Raw genomic sequence first — 15,347 nt, 5'->3', positions numbered from 1 at the left:
TGGGCCCTTTATAGTTTTGAATTTTTCCAGAAGGTAAATACACTTTGAGATTGAGGGAGAGGCTACCCTATTCTCATTTGATCTAGAAGATCTGAAGGGGCAGCTAGGTGGTGCAGTGGATAGAGCACCAGAGCAGGAGTCAGGAGGACCTGAGTTCAAATCTCACCTCAGATACTTGGCACTCACTAGCTGTGTGACCTTGGGCAAGTCACTTAACCCCAATTGCCTCATCCTAGGTCATCTCCAGTCATCCTGATGAATATCTGGTCACTGAATTCAGATGGCTCTGGAGAAGTGAGGCTGGTAACCTGTACGGCCTTCCCTCACTCAAAACAAAGTCAAGTGCAAGTCATGTCATTATTTCTCTTTGGCAACAAAGGATGAACACACACAGAGTATCTGAAACTCGTAAAAGTGTGTGTGTGTGTGTGTGTGTGCGTGTGTGTGTGTGTGTGTGTGTGTGTGTGTGTGTGTGTGTGTGTGTGTGTGTAGGTTGGAGAAGGGGAAGGGGAAAGAATTACTAAAATAATGATATCTGATTGCCCTACTGTATGTCTTTAATTCTTAGTGCCTCTCTAGCAGCACTTTGTGGGTATTCTTTTTCCTCTTAGTGGAATACTTCTCAAGGAAATGTTTTCTTTAAAAGATCTCTGAACTTTTGATCAATGGAGCTACTTGCAGAACATTCCCCAAAATTGGTACAGTCCAAGAAATCTCCCTTCTCTAACAAGAGGAGTAGATTCCATGATGACACTGTAGGAAGTGAAGCACCTCACCCCCTCTACACTGGAGGCTAGAGTTCAGAAAAATTATCCATGAATTTCTATCTTGAGCACATAAGCAAGAATGTCAATCTTCTCCAACTATCATAGCCATCAACTGCTTTCATTTCTGGCTTGGGGAAAGTCCATAAGAAAAAAATCTCTTGGGGCAAATGGTAAAAAAAAATAAACCTGTAGACCAGTACCAAAAGTTCCGTTTGCTCCTACACCAGTCATCATTACTGATTCCTGGGAGGACAATACTGTGCCTATGTAGGGACCCTCAACACCAGTCTGTCCCCTCCAGAATACAGGTCTGCTCTGCTCTAGTTGTGACAGTTTTCTGAACAGGGAAAAGTAAAAGAGTAAAAATGGAAAAGGGCCAAGCAGGTTTATTAGGTAAAGTCAGTGAAAAAGACAGCGCTTTACACCAGGGCCTGACCTCCTAAGTCCCAGTCAACCAATATCCCACTTCAGTGTATAGGTTATTTATTGTCCATGAGCCTTGAGATTAAGTGAAGATTGATATAAGAAAAAACATTTTTGTTTAACAATTAGAATAGCCTAAAAGTGGGGTAAAATAGATTCTGTCTCATTGAAGATCTTCAATACCCATACCTGTTGGATCAATAAGCTCAAGTGACTGTTGCTTCAGGATAAAACACACACTTCTCTATTTAGCATTTAGGACTGCTTTTCACAAACTGGTACCATCTTACTTTTCCAGTCTTACTATAGGTTATTCCCCTTCATTCACTTTGTAGTCCAACCAAACTAGCCTTCTTTCTATTCGACATGACATCCCATCTCAAATCTCCATTACTTTTTCCTCTAGTTCCTTGTCACAATTAAAAACTGTTGCTATAAATATCTTTGTGTATTTGTAGACATTTCCCCTTTTCTTTGGATCTTTTTGGGGCCATTTGCCCAGTTGTGATATTCCTAAGTCAAAGTGTACATACTGTTTAGTGGCTTTGGGGGTTTAGTTCCTAAATTGCTTTACAGAATGGTTAGCTCGACTCACAGCTCCAACAACAGTGGATTAATGTGCCTCTCTATGTGCCTGACCATCTTTAATACCTCCAAAAAATTGTCATTTTCCTTTTTGCCATCTTTTTAAAACTAGATGAATGTGAGGTAGAAAATCTGTTTTAATTATAACTTTTTATGATTTGAATTCATTCATATACTTGTTTACAGCTAGAATTTCTTCCTTTGAGAACTGCCTATTCATATCTTTTGACTATTTATTTACCGGGGAATGACTCATAAATTCTCTATATATCTTACATATCTGATCTTTATTAGGGAAATTTTCAGCAAAAATGTTTTCCCAGTTCAGTTTCTCTTCTCATTTTGATTATAGAGTGAGGGTAAGGGTAAAGTAAAAGTAAAGTAAAGCTAAGGAGTATGCATACGTGTATGATGTGTGTCCATATGTATATATGTGTCCGTATGGATCTCTCTGCATGCAACTCCCAAGGAGTCTCTTCCTCCCAGCCTTCTCCAAGACAGAATTCCCCTCCTGGCAGAAGAGGAATAGGAGATTGGAATCAGAATCTTGCCACTCTGCTTTTCTTAGAGAAACAGTATTGAGACAGAAATATCTCTTGTTATTGTGGTTGTTTAGTCATTTCAGTCATGTCTGACTCTTTGTCGCCCTGTTTTGGGTTTCTTGGCAAAGATGCTGGAGTAGTTTGTCATTTCCTTCTCCAGCTCATTTTATAGATAAGGAAAGTGAGGCAAACAATATTATATGACTTACCCAGGGTCACACAGCTAGTAAGCCTCTGAGGCCCTATCCCAACCCAGGTCTTCTTGACTCCAGGTCTGGCTTTCTATCTACTGTGCCACCTAGCTGCAGAAGTATCTGTCTTCCCTTAATATTGTTAGTCTAAAGAAAATAACTGTTAAATTCAAGATGAGTTTCTGATTACTTCCTCTTAATGAGGAAGAGAGTGGCCCAGCTATATATCCAAGACTTGAATCCCTTCCAACCAAATGCTAGTTCCACAATGAATATACATATAGCAAATAGCTATGTTATTTCATCCAACTATATAGCAAACAGAAATCAGATAAATTATACTAATGAAAATATATAAGAAACAAAATAGAGTGAAGGGGAAAGGGAGGGAGGGAGAGAGAGAGAGAGAGAGAGAGAGTGAATGTAGGCTGGTGAAGCTGGTGATAGGGACAAGATTGAGGTCCTCTACCTGTTGGCTGCTTCCCACAGTCTTTCCGTGCCTTCAGGAGCCAGATAAGAGTCTAGAACCATGTGTCTTCTTTCTTGAATTTGGAAACCAAAAGACTAGGATCTCTCTGCTACTAACCTGTCAGAGGATGGAGGAGACCTGGAAAGGCTTTCTGCAGGGGTTGAGATTTCCTTCCTTGAATGGAAGATTCTTCAATTGAATTAAGATTCTTCCACCAGTTGGTTTACTCTCCTAAAATATTTCATAAGATCTTTGACTTGGAATGGATCTTGAGAGAATCCAAGTTAGAGCTAACCTGAAGGAAGCTCAGGAGGGAAATTATAGTTGTGGGGAAAGTAACAGAAAGTATATAATAAAGTAATTGATTGAAGGAGTAGTGGTCACTTAGCTTGATAAAAAGACTAAGCAGGAACATGGCAGCTGCTTTGAAATATTTGAATGGCTGTCCTGCAAGAAGGAGTCTTTAGAAGTAGTGTATTTTAAGTGGATTGACCACAGGGAGTCCAGTTAGGAGACCAAATTTTGATTACCAGATACGATCTTGAGCAAGTGCCTTCACTTTTTGGAGACTCAACTTACTTATCTATAAAATAGGGATAACAGATGTTTACCACACAGAGTTGTTGTGGGATTTAAAAAAGAAATGCTTTGAAAACCTTACAGCACTATGTAAATTCCCATACCTAGGGCAGTTTCCTAGTCCATCCCTACTTCAGTGCAGAGTATACATCAACAACAATCAGTCATCCTTTATCAAGCGTCTACACTACTATTTGTTAGGTTCTGGAAAATGAAATAAAAAATGAAACATTCCCTGCTCTATAAGAGCGAAATTCTACGTGGGAAGAGAGACTGTTATTTACAACCATATAAAATAAATCCAAAGCAGTTTAGGGAAGAAAGGCCCTAGAAGCCGGGAAAATCAGGAAAAGCTTCACGTAGAGGGTGATGTTTAAGCTGAGTTTTGAAGAAAACTAGGTATTCCAAGAGGTGTAGCTGTGGAGTGAGAGCATACCAGGCACTGGAGAGAGGGTAAGGACCTGGAGATCGGAGAAGTAGGGTTGGGTGTAAAGAACATGAAGCAAGCAAGTGCAAGGGCTCTCACCTTTATCGAGAGAGCAGATACCAAGATGATTTAAAAACTACACACACACACACACATATAATACACGTGTACATATATACACATATATTATATGTATGTGTGTGTGTATACATATCTATATCTAAAGAGCCCTCTGGGCAATTTCATGGATTGCTCGCTTTTTTGTTGTTACCACTTGTTAGAATGCTTGGATTCCTCCTTAAGAAGCAACAGTCGGATCACTCCGCCTTTTCAGAGGCGGGTTGCTGCCAGTCCTCCGGTCGGTCTGTGATGGGCTAAAGGATGAAAGGACCAGGAAAGGTTGTGTCTTTTTTTTTTAAGCACCGAGGCTCCGCCCAGGCTGACCCCTGGTAGCAAAAGGAGAGGCGGGCGCGCAGGCCAGCTGGCTCTGAAGCCCAGGAATCTGGCCGCGCTAAGAAGGGGGCAGGGTAGGCGAGGGGGAGGATCGGGGTGCGGGAGAGCGGGAGAAAGGTCCGGGCAGGCCCTCGGCATCAGCGGCGGCTGCGGCTGCCCCACCCCCCGGAGAACCTGGAGGAAGATTGGAGGAGAAGGAGAAGAAGGAGAAGGAGGAGGAGGACAATGTGGACCCCGCTCCAGAATTCCGTGGAGGTGGCGTTGCGCAGGAACCCTCACCGCCTGTGTGCGGGCACCCTGGTGGCGGCGGTCAGCCTCTTCCTATTCGGCTTTCTTTTCGGTAGGCGCCCGCTGGCAGAACGCTTTCCGGGCTGGGCAGCAGGTCCCGTTCCCCGCGTCATCCCCTGGGGCTGCCGGGTTAGCTCGCTCTCTTTCTCGATCTATGGGAATCGAAGTAGGGGAAAGGACTAGTTAAGGATGTGAAAAGGAGAGTGAGCCCAAGGCTTGCACTGGGCCAGTTGTAGGCTTGCATCCGCCCCCTCCCCTTGCCCCCCAAAGGGAACTCTTGCATCCTTAAACTCACTCGAACTACTGATGTCAGAGAAGTAGTCATTACACCCGGTGGTAGAGAGCTGCTTCTGGGAGGCGGCATCGTGTAGTAGGAGAGAGTCGGAGTGCCTCAGTTCCAGTTCTGGCTCCGATACCACCTGTGTGATTTGGGGTATACTATTCACCATCTTGGGCCTGGGCTACGATCATCGAAGCCGGCCTATTCTGTCTCTGAGGCTGTGATGCCCCCTCACCTCTGCAGTCCACAGGGAGGTCCCTCAGCTTTAGCGCTCGCGAATGGGAGGCCCAGCGTGCTTTTCAGGAATACTTAGGATAGATGCCATACGTAGGGAACACACACACTGAGAGGCCCTTTTTGCATTCACTGATATATTTCTTAGTAACAGTGTTCCAGGGTTATGAAAATGTGTGCCTGGCAGCTTGCTTGCATGCTATATACTAGCAGCTCTCCTTCAAATCACTGCAGACCCCTGACAAGTCTCTTTCAACCAGTTTTCCTTATTGGGAGCAAAGGGAGCTCGTGTGGAACTGCAGATATTTTTTTCCTGACTTTTAGAAGCCTTTAGTGCTCCTATCCCTCTTTATTGACAGTACTTAACATTACCTAAAAGTACCAAAATTCTTTTTTTTCTCTTGGGATATCTTACAAGCTGTAAGTCAAAATTGCAGACTTTCAGAGCCATAGAATGTTAACTCTGGAAGGGCCCTTGCAGATAAATGGAATGGTGGACTTTAGTCCTACAAAGATCTAAGTTCATATTCCACCACCTACAGCTTTGTGGCCATGGACAAGTAGCTTGTCCTCTCTAAGCCTTAGCTTCTCCACCTGCAAATATGACTAATACTACCTGTAATACGCAGTCCTACAGACTGTGTGAAACTTGGGTAATCTGGCATATGCAAAGAGAAGTGCCATATAAATGTCACATCATTTTCTAGGTCAGTACACTCATATACGTCTTAAATCTGGGATAGGCTGGTTTGACTAGCACCTAATACAGTGCCTTGCATACAGCAGGCATCTAATTAATAATTGTTGAATAGAATTGCTCTGAATTGACTTCTATATAGTGAATCCAGCTGGACTTAGAGTAACACAGTCTAGGTGTGAAGCATGATCTCTATTTCTTCAGTCCACCTGCCTTACTGTAACAGTGAAATCTACAGTTATTTTTTAATGTCATAATCTCTTGGTTCCCCAATTACAGATAAGGTTTTAAATACAAATTCTTGCCAGGATAACAAATGCAAATTCTTGCTAGGATATGAGAAATATCCCCACCCTCAAATTATATCAGATTGTTATTTGCAAGCAAGTTTAGCAAAATTGGTTTAGGATAGAGACAGTTTAGAAAATGAGACGTTGCTCATCCCTCTAGTGGAAATCAGTCACAGTCCATAAGCATTAAGTGCCTACTATGTGCTATAAGCACTGTGCTAAGCATTGCAGATACAAGTACAACACATGAAATAGATCATTAGATCTCCAATTTAGATTTTGCTTCATGTCCTGATTCTTCTACTGAATAACTGTGTGATCAATCATTGGTGACTATTGAGTCATCCATTCTTCCCTCTTTGAGCCTATTTCCCCATCTGTAAAATGACAATGGTAGACAACATGAGCTCTAAATCCTGTCAGCCCTAAATCCTAAGATTTAAAGTCAGCCCAGGTCATGATGAATACAATACCTGTTTGAACCAGAAAAAAAATGAATTTAAGATTGAACTCTATTCTCTTTCTTTAATCCTTGTGTGCTAAAATTATGAGCTTATCAGAATTCTTTGAGCTATGAGTTTTGATTAGGGGTTAATTGACAGGTGGTGGTGTACAAATTCGTAACATAGCTCCAGGCTAGAGTAGTAGCCTAGTCAGCACATCTATCTCAAAATGTTTCTTGACATTGAATAGATTGGAATAGTAGATCAGTTGTATAGTCTTAGCCATATTTCCTAGCCAGTTGTTGTTCACAGAATTCAAAGTTGTTTCTTTGAGGAGAATAATACTTATTAAAAGTTTCAAGGAAGCAATTAAAATTCCTTAGATAATCTAATGATGAACTAATATGTGATTTCTTTTCATATAGTTTCATTAAAAGTAAAATAAATGCATTGCAAATACCATACAATGTTTGGGAAAAATTAGAGAATGGGATTATGAAGAAAAATAATTTTACTGAATAAATTAGCCAATGACAAAATCATGAAATTAGAAAAAGAACTTCCATCCCTTCTTCCCTCCCCCTCCTCTACCTCTCCCTTTTGGTGCTTCTCAGTTTCTCTCTCCACTTTGGCATCTGGTACTCTTATACTGTGCTAGGCCCACCACATGGGTACCCCAAACAGACTTCCCTTTTCTTGGAAATTTTACAGCCTAAGAGCCATATACCTCCAACCCCATACCAGAACCTATCTGATACCTTTTATCCTATCCCTTCAAGGGTCCAATCCTTTGGTGTTGACTAATCTGATAGCTTAATTTTTAATTTAGCTTTTTGAATCACACTTGAAGAATGAGGATGATGATACTGATACAGACTTGCTAAGCCTTAGAGCAATATCAAAGTATAAGTTAATTTTAGCTATTTTTTTTAACTTCATGAACTGCCTTTGAGCTCAGCTTTTCTCAAGAAATAACATCTCCATAGAATTACTCTACACCATCATCTACAGAATTCAGTAACTACCCAGGGATGAGACTCCTTATGCAAATTCTTGCCCCAAACTTATCCCATGGGAGATGTCTAGGAAACATAGTGGTATGATAGTCAACACACTGTTATTCTATTTTACTCACATTCTAACTGGAACTTTGAATGAATGACCAAAAAGGCTTTTTCTGTTAGTTCTACTTTTCCTGAAAGGCAGACCTAGAAGGACCTAGGATCAGGTCCAGCCTCTTACTCATACTGTATCTAAGTGCCTGTAACCAAGTCAGAGTGTTTCCATGTCTAGGAGTTCCCTACATTCATAAAACTACAGGTACAGTCGCTATCCCCTACTTTGCCTTCCCGGCATGCTTTCCCCTTCTAGGGGATAGAAGTTAGTAAATTACATTTTGTTCATGCTAAATCTGAACTGCCTACAGAACATCAAGTTGGAGCTGTCCAATAGCTAGGAGTGTGGGACTGTAGATCAGGAGAGAGACTGGGACTGATCTGAGAATAATTTTCATAGAGAAAATAATTAAGCCCATGGGAAGAGATGAGGTGATCAGGACAGGGTATATAAAGGAAAGAGGATTCAAGAAGAGCTATCCACTTCTTTCTTTCCAACATTCCTTCCCTTCTCCTCTCTTCCCCTCTATCCTCCCAGTCACTCCCTACTGTTCTCCTTCCCTCCCCTAAGGGCTTTAGTGGGTAGAACTCTGCATTTGGTCTCCCACCCTAGCTGCATGACTCTAGGCAAGTCATTTAAATTCTGTCTTTCTCTATTCTTATCAGTTTCCTCAATTATAAAATGTGCTTAAGAACTATACCTGCCTACCAGGGTTGTGAGGATCTAAAGAAATAATATTTGTAACAAACTTAACACTGTGCCTAAAACATAGTAATAATAAAAGTTTGTTTCCTCCCTCCATGCTTCTTCTTTTAACTGTTTATTGTTTCTTATGATACATTAATATTTCTATTTCATATTAATATAGTATAATGTGTTTAGCCATTTTCCAACTGTTGAGTTTCTACTTGGTTTCCAAGTCTTTACTCCAACTAAAAGTGCTGCCATAAATATTTTGTTGTATTTTAGTATATATTAAAGCCTTTTTGTGAAGGCATATTCATTGAAGTAGTATCTCTGCTGCAGGATATAGACATTTTTATCACTTTTTTATAATTCCAAATTGCTTTCCAGAATGGAGAATTTCCAGAAATTCTTAGCTCCAAATCCAGTGCATTAGTGTGTCTGTCTTTCCATAACCCTTCAAACACTGACTATTATTGGGTGTGATGTGAAACCTCAGAGTTGATTTGATATTTATTTCTCTTATTTTTCTTTTGTGACTTGGAACATTCTTTCATATAGTTGTTATTTGTCTCTTTTAAGAACATCTTTTGAACCATTTTCCTTGGGTGTTAGTTTTTTAGTCTTTTATAATCCTGTTGATTATATTTGCATATGATATGAATATAGGAGAGGTGTGTGTGTTTGTGTGTACAGTTGTGTATAGATATATCAATATACACAGAAATGCATAATAAAACTTTTGAAGGAATTTGATATAAAGATATTTTTTCTAAGTGGACCACTTACTTTTTTACCCTAAATGTATTAATTTTGTTTGTGCAGAAACTTTTCCATTTTATGAAACTGAATCTTATATTATTTTTTCTTTTGTAATTATTCATACCTCTTATTTGGGAAGAGTTGCTACCCTACCCATAGTGAAAAACATATCATCTATTTCCCTTTGAATTTTTTTAATGATATAGTCTTTAATATTCAGGGAATTACAGTGTATAGAGTTCTGGGTCTAGCATCAGCAAGACTCCTCTTCCCAAATTCAAATCTGGCCTCAGACAGTTACTAAGTGACCCTAGGCAAGTCACTTTCCTTATCTGTAAAATGAATTGGAGAAGGAAATGGCAAGCCACTCCACTTTCTTTGCCAAAACCCCAAATTAGGTCCCAAAGAGTTGGATAAAACTGAAAACAACCAAATAGCAACTTTAATATTGAAGTCATAGATTCATTTTTAATTTATTGTGGAATATGGTATAAGATGGTAGTCTATAGTCTTTTCTATTGATCTAAATTTCTTTATTTTTAACCAGTACCAAATGGTTTTGATGATTATCACTTTTATATGTAATTTGATATCTAGAAGTTCTATTTCTTCTCTATTCTTATCTTTCTTTTCCATTATCCCTTGATATCTTAGATCTTCTGTTTCTGCAAATAAAATTTCCTATTATTTTATCTAGCTTTGTAAAGTATCCTTTTAGAAGTTTGATTGGCATACCATTAAATCTGCAATTTAACTTGGTAAAGTATCATTTTTATTGTATTATCAGGGCACAGCCTTAAGCTCTGAATATTCTTCCAGCTTAAGTGAACATATATTTATTCTGTATTGGTACTGTGTGTGTTTTGATGGGTTAGCTTCCAAATATTTTATGTTCTTTGTAATTGTTTGGAATAGGATTTTCCTTTTTATTCCTGTCTCTTGGATTTTGTTGTTAACATGTAAAAATACTTTGAATTGCATGGTTTTATTTTGTAGTCTTAGCCCAGTGCCTGGCACATAGTAGGTGTTTAATAAATATTTATTGATAAAGTGATTGACTCAACTTTGTTGAAGGTGTTATGTGCTGATTCCCTAGGGTTTTCTAAGTAAATCATGATGTCATCAGCAAATAAGGATAGCTTTGCTTCATCTTTCCTATCTTTGTTAATCAGTAAGTGTTTATTAAGCACCTACTATCTGACAGATACTATACCAAGTGTTGCGGATACAAAAAGAGGCAAAAGACAGTTTCTGCCCTCAAGGAGCTTATATTTATTCCAACATTCACTTTTTAAAATTTTGAATTACAAATTCTTTCCTTCCATCTGGCCCCACTGAGAAAGCAAGCATTATGATATCAATTATACAAGTGAAGTCATGAAAAACATATTATTAAGGAGCTTACTTTTATGTTCATTGAGAAAGGAATTCTTCTGTTTTTTTGTGGCTTAGTAGGTATGGATAGTGGAGACTCCATGGTATAATGGGAAAGACAACTAAGTCAAAAAAAACTGAATTTCAATTCTAACTCACCTTTACCTGTTTTGCCTTGAGTAAGCCCCTTAACCTTTTCTCTCTCTGCATGTACGTGTATATATCAATTTACTCATGCCTAAAAGGCATGTGTCCTATATTATTTCATTTGTTCATTCAATAAGTACTTAATACATGCCTTCTGTATGGCAGGTATCATTTTACCATTGGCTTGCAGTGAAATAATGTACTTTAAAATGTTTGTAACTGTAAAGTACCATATAAATTGATGTATAATGGTTGCATAATCTGTCTTCACTTGTGTGGATGCCAAGCCCTTTTGATAAATAACATTTATAGTAACTCTGCTCCTCACCCACTTGGCAGTTGATCATCATCACTACCAGAAACACCACCACCAGGGTTAGTTTGCTAAACTATTACAAAACTCCATTTGAAAGGGCTGTGGTTGATATCTTGCCCAATTTCTACACCAAACCTTGTCTGGAGCACAGAGATCTTACACTTGTGGCTTTCTTATTCAACTCTACCCTGACAATACCTTTGTTTCCTCAGATTTTAAATAGTTGTGTCCATAGATGATTAATACAGGCTATGAAATGAGCTCGGAATGCATACTACGGAGTTGGTATTGATCAAATAATGTACCTTCCTGGGGACTCGCTGTTCAAAACTTGCTTCTTCTGAGTCTTCCTTTTCAAATATCTAAATAAGTATATTTCTACACCTGATAAAAGCAAGAAAAAAGGAAGAGAGGCAAAATCCTTCCTGTGTGAGCTTCTAAAGGTCTCTTCAGTAAAACCCTATTTTTCTTTTCTCTGCTTATTTTTAAGAAAAGGAAGAATATGGTTGCTTATATTTAGTGAGCAAATATTTATGCTTTGTAAACAACCTTGAGAAAATCTAACATTTTGAGAAATATTTGAATTTAAAAAAAATTTAACTGTTACTTCCTATGGTGTCATTTAAAAAACTGTAAAATTTATTTTATTCGAAACTTAAACAAAACAAGCGTTTCTATAACAGGAAAAAAAGGATGATTGCATATGAAGCTGCAAATCTATTGTGTACAACTTACTATGCCTTTTAAGTAATATTATAGAGTTATCATGTAAGTTTCTTTTTTTCCCTTTTTTCTTCCTCCCTCCCTCGCCCTAGAGATGGCTACCATTAGACATAAAAAAGGTATATGTATATGTGTATACACACACAGACATGTAAAACCATTCTATACATACTTCTTTCTCTGCATGCAGATAGCATCTTCTTTTATATGTCCTTTGTAGTTAATTTGGGTATTTATAATAGGCAAAATGCCTTAGTCAGTAAGGTTGTTCTTAAAACAATATTAAAATAATACCTTTTGACCCAGAAATACCACTACTAGGTCTTTTTCATAAGATGAGTAGGGAAAAAGCAAAAGAACCGATAATTCTTAAGATTTTTGTAGCAGCTCTTTTTGTGGTGATAAAGGACTGGAAATTGCAGGGAAGCCTGTCCATTGGGGAATGGCTTAAGAGGTTGTATTTATATGATTGTGATGGAATGGTTGTTGTCCTTCTTTCTCAAAGGGGACCAAAATGATATCATTATGCTAGAGTCAAATTTCAGTGTGTCCAACTGTGACAGATCAAACCAATACGAGCTTAGTATGCTCTACCACAGGTCGATACTACTATGCTAGAAGAAATTATGAGTGCTATGCTCTTAGAAAAACATGGATAGACTTACATGAAATAATGAAGAGTGAAATTAGCAGAACCAAGAGAACAGTATATACAGTAACAGCAATATTGTTTAATGGTAACTTTTTTTTACTTGCTTCGTACAACATCGAATTTGGAGCCTGAAGATCTGGGTACCAGTCCCCATTCATTCTCTTATTGTTGCACTGATATTTGGCAAGTCATTCAGCATCTGTGAGTCTGTTTCTTCATCTATAAATTATTAATGGTCATTGAAATCCAGTTTTTTTAAAAAAAAATATTTCATTGTTATTAGCTCCCTCTACTGAACTTTGAGGGTTTTCTTTTTTTTTCCTTCAGATTATGTTTGAATGTAATAAAATGCATTTTTGGGGGGTCAGGGGTTAGGGTAGGTTAATCATGATCATATTTAGCTTTAGAAATATGAACTAACATCCTCAAAACAATTCTTTGACTTGAATCATTGTTTGTTATATTAGTCAGAGAGAGAGCAGCTGATATCATGGCAATTGCCTAAGTCCAAGTGACAGATCATAACAAGGGGGAATGAGAATCTTTCTAGCATTCAAAATAGGAGAGAGCCTAGTTACTTTTCAGTTTGATGTGTTCAATTCCAGTATTTAAGTGACACTTTACTACCAAGTAACTAATTTTGCTTGTTTCCCTGCTTACTATAAAAGCAGAACTAGACTATCACTTTCTGTCAAATGTATTATAAAGAGAGCTTATAACCTGGTGATATATGGCAGTCTTGTGTTCAGTGGGTGTTTTGAAGCTTAGCTATTATTACATAATTTTCTTTTGGAATGTAGGAGTCATTTTTACGTATAAGTTTCTCAACACCATAAGACAATTGAAACATACTTTGTTTTGTTAGAATAAAGAATCCACAGTTTCTTTGTCTTACTAGTCTTATTTTTAGCCATCCCAATCAATTTGTTATACACATGTTTTTCTCCATCCCCTTCCTCTGATATTCTGCATGTCATAATTCTCAAATACATTTCTTTATTCCTTGATATCCTATACACAAGAAATAAGGGACTGGACCTATAATTTCATTAATAAAAGACTGGTTGAGGAAACTCCCTTTCCTAATGCAGGACATCACCTTCTGTACAACTTAGAAGATTAGACAGTTGCCAGTAGGACAAATAACTATCTAACTCTACATTTAGTAATAAAGCATATGCTTCTGAAGCTTACTGGGCAAAGAATTTTAGGTTTAGAAAGTAGAAATAGACAACGTCACTTACCTTTCTTCACCATGACCAGTGTCCCTCCCAAGGATAATATCATCCCTTCTCTGACTCTTTGTCCTACCCAATGAGGTCCCCAAGGGACTCACATATCCTTTTACTATAGCATGAGATGCTGTCCATAGATGCACAACATTCTCCCAAGAGAAGGCTACCTTTCAGTTACCAAACTTTTTCTAAACTAAACCAACCATGAATGTCTCATTGCTGACTGAAAAGACATACCTCCTCCATGTAAATTCATTTCAGGGTCACCCTTTCTCCCAACCTGGAGGCATACTACCCCAAATCTAGTGCCACAGTCCTAGACCCTTTCCTTTGCTGCTTATTTCTCATCCTTTTGAAAATTTCTCCCTTTACTTTCAATAGTCAGTCAATAAAAATTTATTAAATGACTGGTAGGTGCCAGGCACTCTGCTAAGCACTGGATTAGATTATGGGAATCATCAAACCTTTACCATGCATTTGTGGCCTTAGTAAATGGTATATTACTAAATTCTTTCTGTCTCCTCTCCCTTCCCTTATATTACCTCCCCCTCGGCTCTTCTTTCCTACATTGATTCATCTTTCTGATTTGTTCCCATACTCATAAAAAAAAAACCCCTCTCTGTTCTCCTCTAATTTTCATGGGCATTTCTTTCATCTTTCTTGAACTGTGGGGTCCAAAGATAGAAATTACTTCAAAGGGCTGGTGTCCAATCTCAAGGGAAAGCAAACTGCAGTAAAAATACTTAGACTTATTTCATATTCTCCCCCTTCGTACATTCTGTTTCTCACAAAATTAGAGTTCTAGCTGGTCTTTAACCCCAATATCCATCTCTTCCCTTCATGCATTTATATAAGCTGTACCCTATACTTACAATATGTTCCCTCTTCCTCTCTACCTCTCAGAATCTTTGTCTTTCTCAAGGGCTTCACTCAGTGACCACCTCCTCTGCGAAGTCTTTTTGGAATCCTCCATTTGTCATTGTTTTTCCCCTTCTCAGTTTTTCTCGTTCTATACTTATTTGGGTACATGCTGTTTTTCTCTTCTTCCCTCCTTCAACCATGTAAACTCATTGTAGTTTGGAACTGTTTTGTTTTTGTCTGTTTAATTCCAGGATCTAGCACGTATACATTAGTCAATTATTTGTTTATTGGATTTAGATGAAATTCATCAGAGAAAGTTATATGTCATAATGAATAAATGGATTTACTGTAAAATATAAAAGAACATGAGAAGAAATCATGTAATCTACCACCTCTAATATTTTAGAATTGAGGAAAATTAATCCTATAAAAGTAGTGTGATATTCCCAGGGTCGTATAGCTAGTAACAGAGCATATGTTCTTTTCAGTTCACCACTTTGGGGAAAATGGTATAACGGAAAGGTTACTAGATTTGAATTTTTTTATCTGACTTTAACCATGGTTCTACTACTTCTTATGGTGCAAATTACTTGCCCCCTTTTTGGGTCTCACTTTCTTCATCTGCAAAGTAAAGGGATTGAATCAGTTCATCTCTGGAGTTCCTTATAAATCTATATATTCTTTGGTCCTATTGCTTCATAGATTTCTGAAAGTGATCATTCAGAAGAGGTCAGTTAGCCAAAATATTTATTGAGTTTATGTTCTGTGTTCCTGGAACTGTATGTATGTCTAAAGCTTGGTGGCCCAGT

General features: G+C 38.1%; 1 protein-coding gene across 1 annotated transcript in view; it reads left to right on the top strand.

Moving 5' to 3' along the window:
• Positions 1–4,344: 4,344 nt before the first annotated feature.
• Positions 4,345–15,347, top strand: part of LOC140505044 (glutamate carboxypeptidase 2-like) — an 80,504-nt gene continuing 69,501 nt past the window's right edge. Inside the window, exon 1 of the mRNA XM_072610599.1 lies at positions 4,345–4,776. Within this exon, the coding sequence (XP_072466700.1) occupies positions 4,662–4,776 (115 nt within the window). The 5' untranslated portion in view covers positions 4,345–4,661. The remainder of the gene's footprint in view (positions 4,777–15,347) is intronic.

Source organism: Notamacropus eugenii, chromosome 5 (assembly GCF_028372415.1).
Source record: "Notamacropus eugenii isolate mMacEug1 chromosome 5, mMacEug1.pri_v2, whole genome shotgun sequence".
Taxonomy (NCBI): domain Eukaryota; kingdom Metazoa; phylum Chordata; class Mammalia; order Diprotodontia; family Macropodidae; genus Notamacropus; species Notamacropus eugenii.
This window is presented reverse-complemented; position numbering and strand designations above follow the sequence as displayed.